Source organism: Quercus suber, unplaced genomic scaffold (genome assembly GCF_002906115.3).
Source record: "Quercus suber isolate HL8 unplaced genomic scaffold, Cork oak 2.0 scaffold_348, whole genome shotgun sequence".
Lineage (NCBI taxonomy): Eukaryota > Viridiplantae > Streptophyta > Magnoliopsida > Fagales > Fagaceae > Quercus > Quercus suber.
In genome coordinates, this window is record NW_027069800.1 from 326424 (window position 1) to 348997 (window position 22574).

General features: G+C 36.8%; 1 protein-coding gene and 1 long non-coding RNA gene across 2 annotated transcripts; both read right to left on the minus strand.

Annotated features, from left to right (window-relative positions):
- Positions 1-3273: 3273 nt before the first annotated feature.
- On the minus strand, positions 3274-5672 carry LOC111994397 (protein transport protein Sec61 subunit beta). The gene is made up of 2 exons (XM_024026271.2): positions 5528-5672; positions 3274-3812 (listed from the first exon to the last, which is right to left on the minus strand). Exon 2 carries the CDS (start codon positions 3808-3810, stop codon positions 3562-3564), a length of 249 nt encoding a protein of 82 aa, XP_023882039.1. The 5' UTR covers positions 3811-3812; positions 5528-5672; the 3' UTR covers positions 3274-3561.
- Positions 5673-10213: 4541 nt separating this feature from the next.
- Positions 10214-12773, minus strand: LOC136061755 (uncharacterized). Its single transcript, XR_010623603.1, has 3 exons — positions 12686-12773; positions 11105-11181; positions 10214-10401 (listed from the first exon to the last, which is right to left on the minus strand). It is a non-coding gene; the product is annotated as an uncharacterized LOC136061755 (long non-coding RNA).
- Positions 12774-22574: the final 9801 nt, after the last annotated feature.

Below are 22574 nucleotides of genomic sequence, written 5' to 3' on the forward strand. Positions count from 1 at the left end.
ACACATGGACATTTTCATCCATTAAACAGCCTCATTTTCTCTCTTCAATTTTTTCCCCATTTTGGGGAGAGAACTTTTTGGTTGGCCTGGAGAGAAAATACCCAGGCCTCACAATTTATTTTTATTCTCTCCACCCAACCAAACACATTCCAAAAAATATTTTCTTCCCATTTTCTCTTCAAAGTTTTCTATCCGCTTCATTTCACACCCAAACAAACACACTCTTAGTGCCTCTTCATCCATGTTGAATTCAAAAGCCCTTAGATAATGATTTGTATTTTGGTAGTTAATGGAAGAAAAGTGTTTCTTTATTTTAAATGTGAATATGATAGAATATGGAAGATAGGTTATGGCCAAATTCATAGGTTGACTTTGTAAATAAAAAATGAGTGGTTAAGGATAATGAATGCTTATGGAGGCGAACTTGTTTGTGGCAATTAGTTCAAATATGTGTGTACATGTACTTAACAATTAACATGCACATTGTGGCTAACTTGCCCTTAACCGTTTTGGTGTGAGGGTTTTTTCCTTGCAAATATATCACCCCAAAAGGTTTAGTAGACAGCCACATTTCGGGTCTTCTCTCTCCTTTATACCAAATCTTACCTTCTTGGGATCAATTATGATGTGTTGGACCCTTTTGCAGTCTTGGGCTGTAAATTGGGCCTTCCAATTTGGATTTTTGTTGACTGAGTCATCGTAAGCATTGGTAGCCGCTCAGCTGTGGTAGATTTGGAGCTATTGGTCCTTTCCAAGAAACCCCTTGTACTTTGCCTTTGTTACTTGGGCGTTACGGGTCAATATTTCCTATCTCAAAGGCACACACGATTTTCGGATTCCCTTTTGAATTATATATATATATTTTTTTTTTCCCCAATGAAATCAACTCGCGAATTGATGATGGATTAATCAAAGCCATACGAACCAACCTCCTGTTTAACTTGTTTGGACGAAAAGATTTTGAGGAATTAAATTTCGCTATAGATTACCATTCCTAGTGTTGGGAGATGTTTTTCATTTCCATATAGGAATTCAGATAAAAACGAAAATTCATTTTTACAATTCATTTTTTCAAAAAAAGTTAAAAATACAAAGCTTAATTGTCAATAAATTATTTCTCGTGTGTTTTTTCTTTTTCTTTTTGAGATAGCTCTCTTTGTCATTCATTCCTTCATAAATTTCCAATACATTAATTCCAATACATTAAAAAGAAAGGGTAAACTATATAAAAAGTCCCTATTTTTTACACAATATGTCAATTTGGTCCCTAACATTTAATTGTGTCAATTTAGTTCCTAACTTTTTAGTGTCGTGTTATTTTGTTTTTTGCCGTTTGGTCCCTAACATTTAATTGTGTCAATTTAGTTCCTAACTTTTTAGTGTCGTGTTATTTTGTTTTTTGCCGTTTGGTCCCTAACATTTAATTGTGTCAATTTAGTTCCTAACTTTTTACTGTCGTGTTATTTTGTTTTTTGCGTTATCTTTTGGATGAAAAAGCATGACATGTCAAATAGAATAATAAAAAAAAATTATCTGTCACATCATCTACCAATTGTACAGCCACGTCCTATAAAAATTTTTTTGACAACCTGGTAGCATTGCTGACTGTGATGAAGCCATCAAAATTCACAACCCAAACTCGCCATTCCCATTAATCTCTAGCATATTCAACACAGTGAAAATAATTAATGTTTCCCCCAGAGCCAAAAATTAAGATTTTGGATTGTTTTACAAATTTCGGTGCCGTACATAAAAAACAATAATCAAAATTTGATGTTACGGTGATAGTAGACTATTTTGGATTGAACTTTTCACTCTCTTTATTTTATTTTATTTGTTTGTGTTAAAAATCTGTAGACAGACCCTTCTATTTCTTTGACATTGCGGTGGTCACAGGATTGCAGTGAAATCTGCGTTCTTCTCTTCTACAAGGCCCAGATCTAATTTTCAATCTTAGGGTTTCACCAAATCGCAGTAAAATTTACGCTGTTCTCTGCTACAAAACCCATATCTAATTTCCACTGTATGGGGAACCAAACCTTCAGCCATAGATAGGAGAGAAAGACCTCACCACTGACTCTTGCGGCTCGACCTTGTAGTCTGCAACTTCAGTTTTCGCCGAGAGAGTTAGGGAGTGTGAGAGTGATAATGAGGGTGAGGTAGAGATTCTAACGAGAGAGTGTTAGGTATTTTAGTTTTTATTTATTTATTTTATTTACCTTTTATATGAAGTGGTTGTACAATTGGTAGTTGATGAGGCTAGTAAATAAATTTTATATTATTCTGTTAGATATATCAAACTTTTTTATGCGATGGATAACGGCAAGGATCAAGGATCAAAATGACATGACACTTAAATGTTAGGGACTAAATTGACACAATTAAAAAAATAAAGACCAAATTAACATATGTAGTTTACCCTTAAAAGACCATTTCGTTTCGTTTCTTTTCTTTCTTTTCTGAAACAAAAAAGAAAGTTTCTCAATTCTTTCTGTTGCGTTTAGATTTTTTTTTTCCTTCTTTTTAATGGAATCTCAAACACATGGGAAACAAAAAACCGAAAAAGAAAAAAGAAAAAAACACAAATTGTAAAAGAAAAACGTTGGTATTGTATCTAATTCCGCTCATCTGTTATGTTTTTAATTCAGAAAATTTTATCTTCGAAGTCTTCTAGTAAAGAGAGATTGCAGAACAATCACCCCACAAGGTAGCTCTCCCTTAAAGCCCATTTGACATAATAGTGAGGTTTTTATTATTTATTTATTTTTGATGGGATAATAATGAGGTTAACAAAAGAAGGAAATCTAGCAATCAACCATTCACGACTACTTAAAGTAGGGAGCATATTCTTCAAATATCATAACAGCAGTAGTATTATACATGAAATCACATTTGATCATATTCTAATGGGTATTGGGATTACTTTTGAGAGTTAGGTCAAAGGCTTCACATAAAATGACTCAGTGCTTCAATTGATATACATGGTCAGTAGAAGGGACATTTCCATGAGGTTCAAGTAGTATGCCTACATGAAAGACACACATAAAAGGCAGAAATGAGATCATGCTTGCTGGTAGCCAGAGTAGTTTTCCAGGTAACTTAACGCCGGCCATTAAAGATCAAATATTCAAACACAACTGGAAGATGTGCTTCAGCTTTTATCTAAGATCATGCAATTGTCCAGTAAGAAATAGACTCATAAGTCATAATGCTCATCTCCCCAACTATGGCCCTAAACTCTGCGCGCACACACACACATTCCAACGGCAGCAATGCTTTTCAAATTCCAATGACTATATTCTCATTCTTAAAGACAAGAGAATCTTAAAGTAATAAGTGCTAAAACAAGAAAAAGTGCAGAGAAACGTAACAACCTGCTGCAACCTCTCTCTAATTAACAGAAACAAAGATAAACTACAGCTGTTTAAACCATTAAGAGTCTACAAATTAAAGTCTATCTTTCATAATTTAAAAATTTGCTTATTCTTTTGAAACCCAAAATAAATTCATTCAAAACCAAAAATTCACCACTTTGGACAGTATCCTCTTGTAAGTACTCTTCTAAGCCTCTCTACGCACGAAGTACAGCTTACCCATCACATGAAGAATGGCAACAAAGGCTATGAAGCCAATGCTCATGACAAGAACAACATTGGGTGAGATCTTGAGTCCTGGGGCATCATCCGTGTAAAACTGGAGCATAGTCCCGGCTGGCCCTCCAGAGGCACCACCACTTGTCGTCCTCCTCCTACGCATGCTTGCAGTAGCTGCTGCACTTCCCCTTGGGGGAGCTGTTCCACCCAAAGCCATTTCTGCAATAGCCATTCAAAAAAAATTTAGAGAAAAATTTCAATATCTCACAAATAGAACTGCAAATTATGTAATATAAAAGATTTCCAAAGCATTATTATTATTATTATTCAATTGGTAAGGTTACACAATCACCTAATGAGTCTTTAACCCATGACCTCAAACTTCACCTTGCTTTTACAAGGGAAGAAAGTGTCATTTGAGCTAGAGCTTGTATTATGGCATTGCTGCTCATATTTGGCAACTTTTTTTAAAAAGGTAAGTTACACACGATCTCACCCTCCACCCGAGAGAATGAACTGCCATTTGAGCTAGTGCTCATTGCCAAGAGTTTTGGCAACTTTAAAACATGTAATACCACACAATCAATCTTGATAACTTCATTTTAGAGGTTTATCACCATTCTTTACACATTTACTATTAATTCTTGGAGATACTAGTATTACTTTCTAAAATTTGATGCATACATTCAACTGTGGAATGCTCAACATTTCAAACAAGCAGAAATAAATATTCAAAAACTCAACTCAAACTAAGCAGGCAGGAAAGATTCATACGAGAAGGCATTGTATCATTTCCATTTTTTTTTCAAAGTCCAATAAAAGCAAATCTTCCCCAAAAAAATCCACGTGAGAAACTAAGAAAATAATATCAACAAGAAGAAACATCACTGGACATGATGGTTCCACTCTGTAAACGGAGCAAAGGGGACTCAGTAACAATTCATTCTATATTGTATCAAAAGTAACAGTGTCTCCAAAGTAATAATTTATTATTGAATTCAGATCAGCCCAGAAGATGGTTCCTATTATATTTTTAAAAATAACCCTATACTGCACAAAAGAAAACAAGATCCACAGCGTGCATCCGCTTCAAATAGTTTAAAACAATCTGACCCCCAAACCTTAAACTCCTCAACCTACTACCACTAACACTCAATACTCACATAATTCTGGCAATCAACTTAAGTAAAACCTCATACATTCCTATGTGACTAGAGGCAATACACCTTATAGGGACGTACAAACTCGTGATTATATTCCTTAACGAGTTTCAACACCGCCTTGATCTGCACTTTACACCCAACTCTAGCTCAGGAAAAAAAAACCTAATATTTCAAATGCATGCAGAGCATCACACTCATAACATGTTATGGGTGTGAATGTGATTCTACAAAAACACTAAATACCACCTCGTCTATAAGACCTACTTTAACCTCGCTCACAACGAAACCCCATCACGGGAACACACAATTAGACAGCATATGATGTATACAATACCAATTTGCTCCCAAAACTAATTTCTTTTCTCCAATCAAGCAAATTTTCACGATCTTCCCACAGAACCAAACAAATCCAAAGCAGAAAAAACAAATATTCAAATCAAGCACAATTTGAATTACAAATGAATTCATCAAGAAAAAAAAAAACACACACACATTTAAACACTAGAATATAACCCAAAAACCAAAAAAACAACAAAATTGAGCATAAAAACATTCAAATGAAGCTAATTCAGAAACCCTAAATCTCCAAAATCTAACCAGACGTATCAGATCTGAGAAGAAATTCATGAATAAAAACAAAACCCTAAGACCCAGATCGTGAAATTGAAAATTGCATGCAATAGATCCAGAATTATGAATCAAATAATTGGAGATCTCGGAAATTGAACATCAAAAAATTGAAAGTAGAGAGAAAAGGGGGGGTGAACTCGCCTGAGTCGACTCGGTGATTGAGAACTCGCCGGTGTTATTCGAAGATCTTAGAAAATGGTTTGGGAATGAAAGAAGACTCTCTCTAGGATTTGTTTACGGAGAAACTTTTTTTGAGTTTTAATACATAAAAACATACGAAGCTGATTTCGAGGGGTTTTGTAGTTTGGAGAGTACACGTGGTTTATGTCCTTGTGGGAAATTCTAAGACTTTCCACGCCTACTCAACCAATCAGATTTCGCCATGTCATAATTTTGTTTTTTTGTTTTTTAAAAACATGTTTGACCTTAATAATCCTCCGTTTCTGACCCATCCCAGGAAAAAACAAAGGAAACAATCAAACTCGGCTCCGGAGCTGAAATATATTAAAAAAAAAAAAAAAAAATTACAAACTACTTTCTTTGTATTAGAGAAAATCTAGGACTACAATTTTTATGCAAAAATTGTAGGAACACAAAAAAGTACCGCAATTTTTGTCGCAATTTTTGTTGAAATTGTTCAGGCGGTGGCATATTATGAATGATGGATAAAAAGTGGAGTCCAAATCTTCTGTCCCACTTTTTCTGCTCCACTCTATACTCCACCAATAAATACTTACCACATGTTCACCTAATTAATTAAATATTATCATTATTGACTTATTAATCCTACAGTTATTAATTAATAATATCACGTGGCAAGTATTTATTGGTGGAGTATAGAGTGGAGCAAGAAAAGTGGGACAGAAGATTTGGACTCAAGTGATGGATCTAAATGAAAGTAACAAATAATTAATTACAATTTATTACATAAGATAACTATGATTTTTTAATTTTTGAATGATGGTTTGCTACAATTTTAACGTCACAGGCTGTGAGTGATAGAGAAAAACCAATAAATTCAAGTGAAAATAATAACAACCACTTACATTTTACCACATAAATTGCGGCATAAATGAAATGACTAAGCTTTTTGTTTTTCCCTTCTTTTTTTTTTCTTTTTTTTTTAATTCCTTAATAATTTCATTTTAATTCAAGTTTTAGAGTATTAAATAGAAAACTTGTGAGTGGAGTTTGCAATATGTTTTTGTGTTAGAATCGCATTCACTCTCCCTTATAAGTGTTTTTTTTTTTTATATATATATATATATTTAAATTTTGAAGTGAAATTTTGAATTATTGAGTGTTAGTTAAAGGAGGGATGTGCATGGGTCAGATTGAGCGGGTAAAGAATAATATTTTTATCTAATCTGCCATTAGCGAGTTGAGAAAATTTTAATCCGCCGTCAACTCACCAAAGTTTAAATCTAGTGAATCAGTTGAAAATCTTGGCAGTTTCAACTTGACAAGATGGGCGGGTCAACAATAACATTGTTCTTTTATTAAAAAAAAAAAAATCACATACTATAATTTTTTATTAGCAACACTCAGACTACCATATAATAATAAACTATATTCAAATACATAACTCGTGCATACAAAATTTTTTGTAGATGTAGACCCAATATATAGCACATGTACATTGATATGGGAACTAAATCAAAAAGACAAACAGCATGCTCCATAAAAAAATAAACGCAAACATTAAACAAGACAAGACATAAAAGGAACTACCTTTTATGGTTGCCTAGAATGGTATGTGCAATTGATGGAAGGTGAAAATTGAAGGAATAAAAAGAAAAGACTTGAGAAAGGTTGACAAAGTGAGATTGAGAGAATACTGCTGAAGTGAATAAATGGAGTGGGTGGTAGGTGAGTTGATGGTTTCACTGTTTAGAGTTTTTTGATTATTAGGCTGAGACAAGTCCTATTTCTGACCATGAGCTTATATATATATATATATATATGAACTGGTCAAGACGAGTTGTGGCAGGTTGACACAACTCGTCAACCCAAACTGCTCACCTAAGGTGATAGCGTAGGTCGAGCCAGTCGGAGGTGGGTTGGGCAGGTATCCTTCATAACCCTAGTTAGAGGTGTTCATGAGTTGGTCCTGGTCGGGTTTGTGCCCAACTAGCAATTGACCCAACCAAATTAGGTGGAGATTTTCCAGACTTGTTGTTGATCGGTGAAGGAGTTGGGTCAGATTGGATTTGCATTAGATGGTGGTCAATCTCGATGGGAGTCAAGTTTGAGATCTTGCTTAAAATTTGGTGGATTTGGGCGAAATCTGGTTGGATCTAGTTGAAATCCTTTGGATTTTGTGAGATCTTGCTAGATCTACACAAGATTTCGATGGATCTCATAATTCTTAGTCACATAATTCATTCACATTCTAGCAAGATCTAGTAAAGGAATTCGTCATATGGTGGAGAACAGTAGCCTTTCGATGGTGGAGATCTGTTGACTCTGATAAAATTGAGTTTTGATGCAACGACTCGCCAACCAACCCACCGGAATCAGGTTTTAGAGGTTGGAAACCGCTATTGACTGTCATAGGATTCAAATTTGGCAGTTTTTGGGTTGGCTCGGTTTTAGGCAGGTGGGTCGGGTCCACGGGTGGGTTGGACAACCCTAGCCTTAATTAATAGTTAGAGTAATTTGCTCTTTCTTTACTTGAGCTATATAATATATGTGCTAAAAAATTTGATTTCCATATAAAATGTCATAATGTTAATAAACATCAACATTGGCTTAGCTATATTTATAGACAAAATTTAATTTAACAAACTATTTTTTGTTGTTTAACATTTTAACTTACTCACTTTTAAATTTAGCTTGCATTGTTTAGCACTAATTAATTATTAAAATGCCAAAAGTTTTGTAACTTAATTGACAAATCTCCAAATGCCAAAAGCCTTATGGGCTGGTTTGCCTCTTGTGCGAGGCTAAAATTTCCGATTGTTGGTGGGTTCGCTGAGATCGTGATTCAAGGATCGAACTGAATTAGAAAAGGCCCAAATCGCATCCTACTCTCTGCGTTTGGTTAGTTTTGCTAGTGTGCGAAGATCTTGGCAGATTTGGGGGTATCGCTGTCTTGTGGGTCTCTATTTCCTCCTCATAGCATGTGATTTTCTGGATGGTGGGTCTCGCTACCATAATTGCTGGATTCTTCGAGGTTTGGTTTTATTTGGCTTTTGGTTTGGCAAAGCAATTGTTTGGAATTGATAGTCCTTTTTATTTGAGATTGGGTTTTATATTTGTTGTTGCGCTTGGATTGGGTATAAGGACCCTGGTGTGGAACTGCAGGGGTGCTGGTAGGGCCTCGACAGTTAGAGCCCTCAAGGCTCTCATTAGGAAAGAAAATCCTGATGTAGTTTTTATTGCTAAATCCAAAACTAAGTCGCGTAGGATTGAAAGAATTTGATCAAGTATTGGTTTTGTAGATAAGTTTTGTGTGGATCCTGTTGGGAAATCTGGAGGTCTAGCCATTTTTTGGAAAGCTAGTGTGGATTTAGAGATTGTGTACTCTGACAAAAATGTTATTGCATCTCTGGTCTATTCTGATCCTCCTTCCTTACCTTGGCTCTTTCTTTTGATTTATGGCCCTCCTCATGTAAATGGTAGGGCAAGATTTTGGAAGTGTTTGGAGGATTTGGTCAGTGCCTTTGTAGGCCCCTGGTTGGTAATGAGGGATTTTAATTGTGTCGATAGTAATGGGGATAAAAGAGGAAGTAGATACCTTGGTGAAGCTTCAACTAGAAGTTTTAGCAATTTTGTTCATGGTACCGAGGCAATTGATCTTGGTTTTATCGGCTCTCGATTCACGTGGTCTAATAAACGTGAAGGTCTTGCCAATATTAAAGAAAGGCTGGACAAAACTGTGTGCAACCAAGAGTGGCAATGCCTTTTCTCGAAAGCTGGTGTTCAGCATTTAGTCGCCCCTTCTTCAGATCATGCTCCAATTATCACTACAAGAAAAGAGTCTACTAGCGAGGCTAAAATGCCCTCACAAAAATTCAAATATCATCGCAAAAGGTTATTAGCGAGGGTATATGGCCCTCGAAGGCCGTCGTATTTGCTTTTGTTGTTGAAAGAGATTTTGCGACTATGCCTTCGCAAATAGATAATTTACGAGGGCAATTTACTGTTGTTACGAAACAAATCCGCCTTCACAAATATATTACCAAACAACAAGAAAAGTTGACCACTTATTTTTAGTGAGGGAAAGTAGTCGTCGTTAACAACTATTTGTGAGGACCTTTATGCCCTCGTAATTAGTTATTTACGAATTTAAAATTGACAACATACTTTTTTAAAGACAAATAATGACGTCACTAAAATTTATTTGTGAGAGATTTTAACCACTTGCAACTTATTTTTAGCAAGGGAAAATAGTCGTCGTTAAACAACTATTTGTGAAGAACTTTATACTCTCGCAATTAATTATTTGCAAATTTCAAATTAACGATGAGACAAATAATGACATCGCTAAAATTTATTTGTGAGGGATTTTAACCCTTTGCAATTAGTTAAGAATAATAGTGATGACATTAAACTGTCATTTAAAATGTTTTTGCAAGGGGTTAAGAGGCGTTGCTATTCTATAAATTGCAAGGGACTTTTGTCGTCACTATAAAGTTATTTATGACCAAACTTTTATGTCATTAGTGATAATATTTTATATAATTTTTGAAATATTTTATTATTTTATTATTTTATTTTAATTTTTTTATATCATTTTTTTTTAAACTATCATATTACAATAGTATAATAATTACTAAAAGTTGATACAATAGTACAATAATTACCAAAAAATGATCTATCGGAAGATAAAAATTCATATAAGTTCAAACTTTAAAATATAGAATATACCCAAAAAAAAAAATCCTGAAATTAAACATTGTTTTAAACTAAAACAACTAGAATTATGACAAGATCTATATTAGTCTTCCTCTGAGTTACCCTCCAAGCTATTTTCGGCCTTGTTGTTATTGTTTGAGTTGTCCTCTTCATCTCTGCTAGTACCATCCGTTAAAAAAAAAAAAAGCATTAAACATGAGTTAAAATGAAACAATTAAAGTGAATTTGTATTTGTATCAATGCTTCAATAAATATATATGCATATTACCATATCAAATCTAATCATATAATAATATATCATAAACAACAACAATAACTTTATTAACTGTTTTGTACCCAGAAAACAAAAACAATTATTAGTACTACACACATAATTTTTCCTAAATGGCAACCCACATACTTACAATAAGACTCAACCCCCAAATAAAAAAGCCAATATGGTTTGCATGTTCCCAAAAATGCGACTACTGTTTTGCACCAAAAAAAAACAAGAAGTACTTAAAGCAATAAAGCCTATAGCAATAATAACAAAATAGGAACACTTACTCTCTTTCTTTCCACACGTGCACATTTAGGCCAAGAAGTTGACAGTTGCTTCAATCCCAAAGCATTTATTCTCTCTTGGTTTTGCTTGATTTTATGTGCTCTTTCCATCTCATATTTTGTTATTTTATTATGAGTGTCTTTGTCCTTTTTAGCCATTTTTTGCAACTATAGATTGACATAGAAAATAAAATACAATGTCTATTCATTACAAGTTTATTCATATCGCTTGCTTCAATTCAACAACCCACCAAAATATCAAGCATCATTAATTTCATTAAACAAGTTTACAAATATTCAATGTAGAGTACTTACTATATACTAAAGTCAGTTGCACAAGCTTTCGTCTTAATCCACTTGCCCTTCTCTTTTTGCTTTAGGGCACTAGTACACTACAAATAAATTTTTAGAAAAATGAATCATAGATTGTAATAAGATGTGCATGCACATATCAAGTAATAAGGCTACATGCGTGTGTGTGTGTGTGTGTGTGTGTGTGTGTGTGTGTGTGTCATGGGTGATTAACCATAAATTAAATTAATTGAAGAATTTAAATTTAGGTTATGTGGACTGTGTGTAACTACTCAATTATGAGCATGACTACCACTACCCCTACACATGGTCAGGCCCCCCAATCATCACACCCATTTGAATTGCAAGTAGTCATTTTTTCATTTTGTGTTAAAGACTTAAAGTTACTACAATGGAAGCCAGTCCCGAAAGTGTAGGGCTTGTGGGACTCTATGACTCTATAATCTATTTGCCTCTCTTTTTGAGAATGAACCTAGTTGCACTTGCACCTATATCCCACAAGGAATTTTGTCTGTTTTATTTCTTATAGGCCCATAGCTCATCAATAGCAAAAAAAATTAAGTGATAGTAATCTAATTTTTGAGAATGATCCCAGTTGCACTTGCACCTATATATCTTTTCATATTTTCCACTAAGCACAAAACCAAAGTACTCTTATTAGCGAAAGTTTCTAACAGCCACTTTCTCTCTTTTGAACCTTTTCATTCAAACAAATTCAATTGCTGAAAAAAACAAATAAAGAAAACCAAAATAAAAAAAAAAAAACAAGAAAGAAAGAAAGAAAGAAAGTAGCAGCACTACCCAGCAAAAGCCAAAGCCACAAAGCAGCCTCTGGTCTTGGAATATCCTCATTGATCCCCTCCCAAGTCTCAATCCCCCTTTTTTCACCAATCTCTATTTATAAATACAATAACTCTATCTCTCTCTCTCCTCTCTCCGTCATAATATCTCACTTCAATGAATTTTTAGGACTATGCATGTTTGAGTCTAGAAAAACTCTTATCATTTGTTCTGTGTTTTAAGACTACGCATGATTTGTTGTTCTGTTTGAATTTTTTATTAGTTTTTTTATTTTTTATTTTTTTTTGGGAAGAGACGAATTTTTTATTAGTTATGTACACAATGCAAGTTAATTTAGTTTCTTTGTTTGACTTGATTTCATATATTATAATTCAGACCCTCTGACCCACCTTATTAACCAATATTATTGCAAACTTACTTTTGCTTGTATAGAATACTTGTGATGAACCAAATATGACAACACTACCATCCTATAAGACACAACTTCATCTTGCAGGTCATTGAGACTTCCTTTAAGCTTTAAAATTACTTATGTGTTTTCAGAAGTTATATTAAGCTATATTTTGTTACCAATACATGGAAGGCAAACTGTCTGAATTCTACAGATGAAAAAAATTGTGCATGTCACCCAATATTAATAGCCAATGGAGACAATAAAGAAATATTCCAAGTGTCTATCCTTTGGATGCTTCTAAACATACAATATATAAACTATAAAGAACTGTGTAGTAACCTAGTATTAATAGCCAATGGAGACAATAAAGAAATATTCAAAGTGCCTACCCTTTGGATGCTTCCTCTACCATATACAGCAGTCTTAAGGCATCCCCATAACGCAAATCTCCAATAAGAGTTGAAATATGAAAAAAAATATTTTACAATCCAATTGTAAAATTTAACAGTTTCAAAAGACACGAAATAACTACCTTGAGTTAAAGCCATGTTCAAGAAAATGTTAATGTTTACCTCTAAAATCCAAAAGTCTTGGCCATCTCACAATCATGATGTTTTAATATCTAGTCAATCATACCTCTCACATCTGCTACATCACTGAAACAATAAGTCCTGAAAGATAAGCAAATAAGTCAGCACTGAACAGTAAATTTATTAATCCGCATGAACACATGATATATAAAAAATCCAAAACTCAAAGTGAATGTTGGGCATGTATTATCTGTAGGCTTATGAAATTCTTTGTGAAAACAAATAATAAGAATTCCTTGCATGAGTTCAATCATGTTGAATTTTTATCTTAGCCCAGCTCTTTCTTTGGCATAATATAGAAACATTAACATGCAGAGCCTTTGCATCTTTATATATAGGACAAAACAAAATAACACGGTGACTCTAATAAGATTACCTGAACTCCTACAAATAAGTCAAGAGTCAGACAGAGATCTTGTTAGTACATACAAAATTGAAGTACATTTGTATAAGCATTTCATCAAACACATGAAGTGCAAACCTACGACTGTTTGCTAAGACTCCTATAGAGTATATCTTAACATGTCAAACGTGAGCCAAAACAATATGAAAAATTAAAAAAGATATATAAAAAATTGAGAATATATATATATACACACACACACCCAATCATTATATTTGAATGTACATACTAGTTAAGGAAAAAACTAGAACTGGTACCCATGGCCCATTAATTCCAATGAGCAAATGATTTGGGGTATAAACATATAAAAGACACATTACACTAGTCAGCCCCCACAGCAATAAAATATTCAGTTCGAAGACCTTAACAGAACATAGAATGATCAAGACTCAAGAGGGTAATGTAATTCAACACCAACACTCTTTTATCAGTGGCGAAAATGCACTTTTCGTCCCTACATTTTGGGTTAATTCGTATTTTGGTTCCAAAATTGATTTCTTTGCAAATTTTATCCCTAAAGAAAGAAAATTGTTTTTAAAATGGTCCCTGCCGTCAACCCACTCAAGGAAACCTACTACGTGGCAGACGGAATGCCGTTTTTGCTGACGTGGCGCTGACGTGGCCATTAAAATATTATTAAAAAAGATTATTTGGCATTTTTTAAATGCCACATCAGCATTTTATTTTTTTTTTTAAAAGCCATGTCAGAAAATTTAAACAAAAAATAAATTAAAAATTTTCAAAACAGCTAAAATCTAACTTAATCATTTTTTTTTTTTTAAACTTTTCATTAATTTTTCGTAAGAACATAACAGTTTGTTCTTCCCAAATCCAAGAAACAAACCCAGCAAACAAATCCAATCTCCAGCAACCAAATCCAATCTCCATCACTGCCAGGAAAACAAAAAATAAATGCAACAAACCCATAAACTCGTAAATTTCACATTCAAATTATCAAATTCCTATTCCAAATTCATCTTGATCATGAATCCTGAATATTCAATCCCAACAACAACCCAGAATATTCAATCCCAGGAAAAAAAGAATAGAAACCCACCATCTCCCTCGTCAACCCAATCATATGGGTTTGAGAGCCACTGCGTAGGGTGGCGGTGTTGGTGAACGGCAGGGGTGGAGGTAAGGGTTTTGGGCATGGAAGACGGAATGCCGTTTTTGCTGACGTGGCGCTGACGTGGCCATTAAAATATTATTAAAAAAGATTATTTGGCATTTTTTAAATGCCACATCAGCATTTTAATTTTTTTTTTTAAAAGCCATGTCAGAAAATTTAAACAAAAAATAAATTAAAAATTTTCAAAACAGCTAAAATCTAACTTAATCATTTTTTTTTTTTTAAACTTTTCATTAATTTTTCGTAAGAACATAACAGTTTGTTCTTCCCAAATCCAAGAAACAAACCCAGCAAACAAATCCAATCTCCAGCAACCAAATCCAATCTCCATCACTGCCAGGAAAACAAAAAATAAATGCAACAAACCCATAAACTCGTAAATTTCACATTCAAATTATCAAATTCCTATTCCAAATTCATCTTGATCATGAATCCTGAATATTCAATCCCAACAACAACCCAGAATATTCAATCCCAGGAAAAAAAGAATAGAAACCCACCATCTCCCTCGTCAACCCAATCATATGGGTTTGAGAGCCACTGCGTAGGGTGGCGGTGTTGGTGAACGGCAGGGGTGGAGGTAAGGGTTTTGGGCATGGCTAAGATCAGGCCAGATCACAACCCAAACTGATTCGAATCAGCAGACCCAACCACCGAACCGTGTTCACAACGCCCACCGATCCGAGTTCACCAAAACCACCGAGCGACGGCACTCTTCTTCACCAGACCCACTTCTCCAAGCCCTCACTGCTCACATTCTTCAATCAAACCCACCAAATCATCACCAACATCAACATCATCTCCATCACGATCCTTACCCGCATCAATCTATGAAACTCAACCCCCACAAACTCCATCCTCAAAACCAACACCAACATCATCAAAAATTCCAAGAAATCCCATGATCAAACCAGATACGGTTTGATTGTGAGATGGGTTTTGTGGGTCTTCAATTTAAAGGGTTATGGGTTCTCTTGATCTTGATTTTGATTTTTGAGTGGTCATGCTGTTTAGCTCTTGAGAGATGAGAGAGTGAGAGATGAGAACAAGATGGAGCTTAAGCTTCAATCTTTACGGCTTGAAAAAGTAAATTTTTTTTTGTTTTTTTTCATTTTTTTTAAATAAAATTAAAATGGAGAAATCTGGTTTTTATTTTTAATAATATTAAAATTAAAATTGAGAAAACTGATGTAGCACTGACGTGGCATTTAAAAAATGCCAAATAATTTTTTTAATAATATTTTAATGGTCACGTCAGTGCCACGTCAGCAAGAAGAGCATTCCATTTGCCACGTAGTAGGTTTCCATGAGTGGGTTGACGGCATGGACCATTTTAAAAACGATTTCTTTTTTTAGGGATGAAATTTGCAAAGAAATCAATTTTGGGACCAAAATGAGAATTGACCCAAAATATAGGGACGAAAAGTGCATTTTCGCCTTTATCAGTTGGCTTTCCTTTCAGGATACTATAGCAAAACCCACAAACCAAATCAACCAAATTGGACTACAACTCCTTTGATCCACGCTTCGACCCACGAACAATCAGACCCAGGCTTCGATCCACCCTTCGATTCACGCTCCAAACCAAAAACCCACACTCCGACCCACGACTCCTTCGATCCACGCAGACCCATGAAGAGAGAACAAAGAACAGAGAATAGAGATGGGTTTGGCGGCATGGGTTGAGGGAAGGGAAGAGTGGCTTAGGTTGAGGGAGAATGAAGAAAAAAAAAAACAAAGGAGAGGAGGCAGAGGCATAGGCGTGGGAGAAAGAGAGAACCAGAAAAAAAAAATTGAGGGAAAAAAGAGGAGATAGGTGCGAAAATGTGAGAGAGAAGGGAAACATGTTTTATTAAACAATTTTTTTTTTTTTTTTTTTTTNCGTGTTCACAACGCCCACCGATCCGAGTTCACCAAAACCACCGAGCGACGGCACTCTTCTTCACCAGACCCACTTCTCCAAGCCCTCACTGCTCACATTCTTCAATCAAACCCACCAAATCATCACCAACATCAACATCATCTCCATCACGATCCTTACCCGCATCAATCTATGAAACTCAACCCCCACAAACTCCATCCTCAAAACCAACACCAACATCATCAAAAATTCCAAGAAATCCCATGATCAAACCAGATACGGTTTGATTGTGAGATGGGTTTTGTGGGTCTTCAATTTAAAGGGTTATGGGTTCTCTTGATCTTGATTTTGATTTTTGAGTGGTCATGCTGTTTAGCTCTTGAGAGATGAGAGAGTGAGAGATGAGAACAAGATGGAGCTTAAGCTTCAATCTTTACGGCTTGAAAAAGTAAATTTTTTTTTGTTTTTTTTCATTTTTTTTAAATAAAATTAAAATGGAGAAATCTGGTTTTTATTTTTAATAATATTAAAATTAAAATTGAGAAAACTGATGTAGCACTAACGTGGCATTTAAAAAATGCCAAATAATTTTTTTAATAATATTTTAATGGTCACGTCAGTGCCACGTCAGCAAGAAGAGCATTCCATTTGCCACGTAGTAGGTTTCCATGAGTGGGTTGACGGCAGGGACCATTTTAAAAACGATTTTCTTTTTTTAGGGATGAAATTTGCAAAGAAATCAATTTTGGGACCAAAATGAGAATTGACCCAAAATATAGGGACGAAAAGTGCATTTTCGCCTTTATCAGTTGGCTTTCCTTTCAGGATACTATAGCAAAACCCACAAACCAAATCAACCAAATTGGACTACAACTCCTTTGATCCACGCTTCGACCCACGAACAATCAGACCCAGGCTTCGATCCACCCTTCGATTCACGCTCCAAACCAAAAACCCACACTCCGACCCACGACTCCTTCGATCCACGCAGACCCATGAAGAGAGAACAAAGAACAGAGAATAGAGATGGGTTTGGCGGCATGGGTTGAGGGAAGGGAAGAGTGGCTTAGGTTGAGGGAGAATGAAGAAAAAAAAAAACAAAGGAGAGGAGGCAGAGGCATAGGCGTGGGAGAAAGAGAGAACCAGAAAAAAAAAAAATGAGGGAAAAAAGAGGAGATAGGTGCGAAAATGTGAGAGAGAAGGGAAACATGTTTTATTAAACAATTTTTTTTTTTTTTTTTTGTTTGTTTTAGAATCTCGCTCCAATGGGCTACTAGAGATAGAGGGCGTTTGGATTGTGCGTTTACGTGTCCACGTTTCCTCAAGTTTGCGTTTTGCCTTTTTTTTTTTTTTTTTTTTTTTTTTTTTTTTTTTGTGTTCAGCCGCAACATTTGACTAAGTTAGCAGTGAACATTGTAGTTAGATTGCAAAATTAATAGGATTTAAGAGTTTTGATGAAGTATGCTTTTTGAATTTTTTATGCTAAGATTTAGCATATATAGTATTTGACAGTTTGAATAAGAGAGAAAAAGAAAATAAAAGAAGGGGGGATAGATATAGGACACTGGACACGTGTGTGGAGGAGAAAAACAAGAAGAAGAAAAAAAAACGTATGGATGAACATGAACATGAAAGAAAGAAAAAATAATATAAAAAATAAAGAATCTTAATTGAGAAATACTATCACAATATTTTTATAATAAATTTTAAGTAACATATTATTATTAGTTAATATTGGTGAGTAAAAAGATAATTTCAATGGTAGGTTTAAATTAGAACTAGTAATAACTTTCCACATAAATTTTGTTGTGAAAGTATTGCGAAAAATGTTATGGGCTTAACACTTCTCATTGAAAAATATAGTTGTTAAAAAAAGAATAAATAATGAAAGAAGAAATAATATCTAAATGAGATAAAGACAAGATAAAGAATTTATTACAAAATGTATTTGAAAAAGTAAATATGTAAAAGTTAAATATCATTGTTTACTGTCCAAACAATACAAAAATGCGGAGAAGTTATTGAAAATTCCTTTTGATTTTAAACATAATTGAAGTTTGGAATTGGAAAAGTAAAATAAAAGTAAAGGAGGATAGAGAGTGGGTCTATCAGGTAAAAAAGGACCACAAGATATCAGAATCTTCTGAACTTTACTGACACTATCCCAATAACTTATTATTCAATTTATATTTTGCAAATCCAACCATTGGATTTCAAGTTGTATATGTTCTTAAAATGCATGACAATTGGATACAATTTACCATTTGAACTTTTAACTCAACTTTTTTGCGTTATTTTAAACTACAAAAATTTGAATTTAGATAATTAATTGATGACATGCATATTAATTTTTGATCACCTTAAAACTTTATAAGCATGAAAAATCTATGAAGAAAATGTAATCAGACAGTAGATTTATCAAAATTTACATTGAATTAAGAAATATAGGGTTAGGTTCAAGTTATATCTGACGTAACTCTAAAAAATGTTACATCATCCAATAACTTATTATTGATTTCATATTTTGAAAATCCAACCATTGGATTACATATGCATGCCAAGTTTCATGCCAATCGAATGTAATTTACCACTTGATCTATAAACTAATCTTTTTATGCATTATTTTAAACTACTAAAACTTGAATTTAGACAATTGATTGATGACATGACTGTACGGCACTCTACGCAAGAACCCATCTGGGCCTGGGGACCCAATATGGGTGAATGGCCCGCGGGCCCATAATATAGCACTTCAGAGTTTCTCGGCGAATCGTCTATCCCGTCCTCCAAGCATATATGAACAACCAATAGGCTTCCGTTCTCCGAGCATATATGAACAACCAACAGGCGCCCTGTCCGTTGCATGTTCGGTGGCTCCTCAAACAGCACCTCCGCCGAGGATACCCGCAGAATGGGAAAAACAAGTTCTCAGGCCACTTGCACCGCCTCCCACTACCACCTAACCACCCACTTATGAGTGATAGCATTGGACCGCTTGGGTCACTAAACCTGAAAATAATCACAGCCACTCCACAAAGTTTGAGCTATAAATAGGAGGAATGCAGGGACGAGGGGAGGTTGTTGAAGGTTGAGGAAAAGAAGTCAAGTAGAAAGAGAAAGAAAGAGAGAGAGAGAGAGAAGGTGAGAAACAGACAGTAAAGAGGGGAGAGCGTTTCAGGCAGGATAAGAGAGGAAAGTGACCTTATTGGGTCTCAGTGTTGAGAACAACCCAGTGTAGGAAGCCCAAGCCCACCACACAAATAAGTTGTCAGCCAAAGTGAGTCCCAGCCCAGCCCAGTGGTCTCGCTTTCGGTGCGCATAATTGGCACCGTCTGTAGGAAACTCTTACGAAGCCATGGTTCCGACGAGACTCGCACGAGGGGATGGCTAGGAGACATTCCGTAAGTGGTACGGAAAGCAGGTCGACGGGATCTTCTACGGGGTCTTCTTGGCGAGAACGGAGGCATATACGACTCGAAGATAGGAATCGTGAATGGGATGAAGAGAGGTCCAATCTCGGTGAGAGATCTTTCCAAACGCAGCGAACTGCATCAGTAGCGTCAAGGCACAGATAGCACGATAATAGAGACAAAAAGCTTGAACGGTTGCGTAGGTTGGTGAGAGATTTGGAACTGGAATGCGGAGAATATGCAACGTAGAAGGGACCGGGATAACCGGGAGAGAAGGTCTAATTCCGTGGATAATCATCAAGGGATAGGGTCTAATTAATCTAGATCCGACCGTTGCCACGAACGATCCCATTCATGGGAATCTCGTCGACGAAGGGAATGTTCATGTTCGCGGGAATCCCAAGCCCGCCAAGATCGTTCGTGATCACGGGAGTATGTAGACCAAGGCTCAGATTCCCACTGTTAGTTGGGTTCGATGGTAAAGTGGTGGTTCCCGAGGGGCAGATATCCCTGCCCGTCAATATGGAAGGCAAGGAGGTGGTGGTGAAGTTTATAGTGTTTGCCTCGTTCTCTCTATACACTGCTATACTAGGAAGGCCGTGGATCCACGCGATGGGGGCTGTCCCGTCCATTCTGCACCTGAAGGTGAAGTTTCCTACCAACCATGGTATCATTGTGGTGAGAGGGAGCCAGTGGGCAGCCAGGCAATGCTTGGTCGTCGTAGTCAATTGCAAGAAGGAGTAGCCCGACCAGAAGGAGTAGGCCGAGCGTAGTTGCCCTTCGTCGGGAATCCCCTTATAGCAATTACAGAATTCACAGGAGAAGGATGACGCATGTGCCGAGAAGATGGTCAAGGTGAAGGTATTGCCGGACGCAGACAAGTACTTCCATATTGGAGAAAGCATGGATGATCGGGAAAGAGTAGAAATGTCGCTGGTCCTAATATAGAATGTGGATGTGTTTGCTTGGAGCCCGTACGAAGTGCCGGGGGTAGATCTCGAGTTCATAGTCCATAAACTTGGGGTCGACCCCCTGTCCACTCCTAAGAAGCAGAGGTCGAGGAGATCGTCCTGGGAGCACATAAAAGCTGTGAATGAGGAAGTCCGGAGACTGAAGGATGCTGGGGTAATAAGGGAAATATTCTTCCCGGATTGGCTGGCTAACACCGTAGTAGTAAAAAAGAAGAACGGCAAATGGAGGGTTTGCGTGGACTTCATCGACCTGAACTAGGCGTGCCCAAAAGATCCCTTCCCCGTGCAAAAAATTGATCAGCTGGTGGACGCCACATATGGGCACCCGTGGATGAGCTTCCTGGACGCTTTTCAGAGGTATCACCAGATCACCTTAGTATCCGAAGACCAAGAGAAAACGACATTCATCTCCCCGGAGGCAAATTACCATTATATGAAGATGCCCTTCGGACTAAAGAATGCCAGGGCCACATACCAACGGATGATGACAAGGATGTTCCAAGACATGATAGGGCGTATAGTTGAAGTATATGTTGACGACATGATGGTGAAGAGCAAGCAGGTAACCCGGCATATGGAGGATCTTCAAGAAGTGTTCGGGGTCCTTCGGCGGCACAGGTTGCGTCTCAATGCCGAGAAGTGTGCATTTGGTGTAGAGGCGGGGAAATTCCTGGGCTATCTAATCACTAGCCCAGGGAATTGAGGTCGACCTCGACCAGATTGAAGCTGTGAGGAGTTTGAAGCCACAGAACAACCGAAAGGAAGTACAAGTGTTGACCGAGATGCTAGCTGCCCTTAACCGGTTCATCTCCAAATTCGCAAAGTGCTGTTGACCGTTTTACCAACTGTTGAAGAAGTGGACCGGATTTCGATGGAGTGAAGAGTGCGACAAAGCCTTTATGGATCTTAAGGATTATTTGGCGCGGGCACCGATGCTTACGGCGCTAGAACCGGGTGAGGATTTGTTCATATATCTGGCAGTATCCAAACACGCTGTAAGCGCTGTGCTGCTAAGGGACAAAGGAATCCAGCAGCCCGTCTACTACATCAGCAAGACTCTGGTTGATGCCGAAACAAGGTACTTACCCTTGGAAAAACTGGTATTGGCTCTGATACACGCCACTAGGAAGCTGCTGCTCTACTTTCAGGCTCATACGGCATACGTCTTGACTGAGTATCCCTTACAGTCATTACTGAAGAGGTCGGACTTCATGGGCTGAATAGTAAAATGGGGAACTAGACTTGGTTCGTTTGACATACGGTACATACCACGAAGCTCGGTGAAAGGGCAGGTTCTTGCAGATTTCATCGTCGAGTTTTCGCCAAAGAGGAATATAGAGATAGTTTGTCGACTAGAGGTTCGCTCGTGGAAGGTGTTCGTGGACGGTGCGTCAAACTGCATGGGGGCTAGTGCGGGGGTCGTCATAATCACATCAGAAGGAATACGGTTGGAACACTCGTTTAGGTTGTGTTTCAAGGCATCCAACAATGAGGCAGAATACGAAGCTCTTTTGGCTGGACTAAGGACTGTTTCTAGCCTGGGTGCTTGGGAGGTGGAGGTATACTCAGATTTGCGTCTAGTGGTTAATCAGGTGCAAGGCAGTTTCGAAGCTCGAGATCCCCGGATGAAAACGTACCTAAGACGAGTGAAACAGGCTATGTCTAGCTTCAGCACGATTAAGATATTCCAAGTAGCCCGAACCCAAAACAAACACGCCGACTCCTTGGCCACGTTGGCATCGTCGGTAGCCGAAGAGATACCCTAGCTAATTAAAGTAGAGTTGGTTTCGGAGCCAAGCGTCAGGGTGTCGAATGGTTCGAAAAGCGCGGGGGTTGAAGCTGCAGCCGTCAGAACCCTTGGGCCGAGTTGGATGGACCCCATCATTGACTTTCTGGTAGAAGATCGACTAC

Excerpts from the sequence above, each read along its gene's own strand:
- LOC111994397 (XM_024026271.2), bottom strand. The coding sequence starts at position 3,810 with ATGGCTTTGGGTGGAACAGCTCCCCCAAGGGGAAGTGCAGCAGCTACT.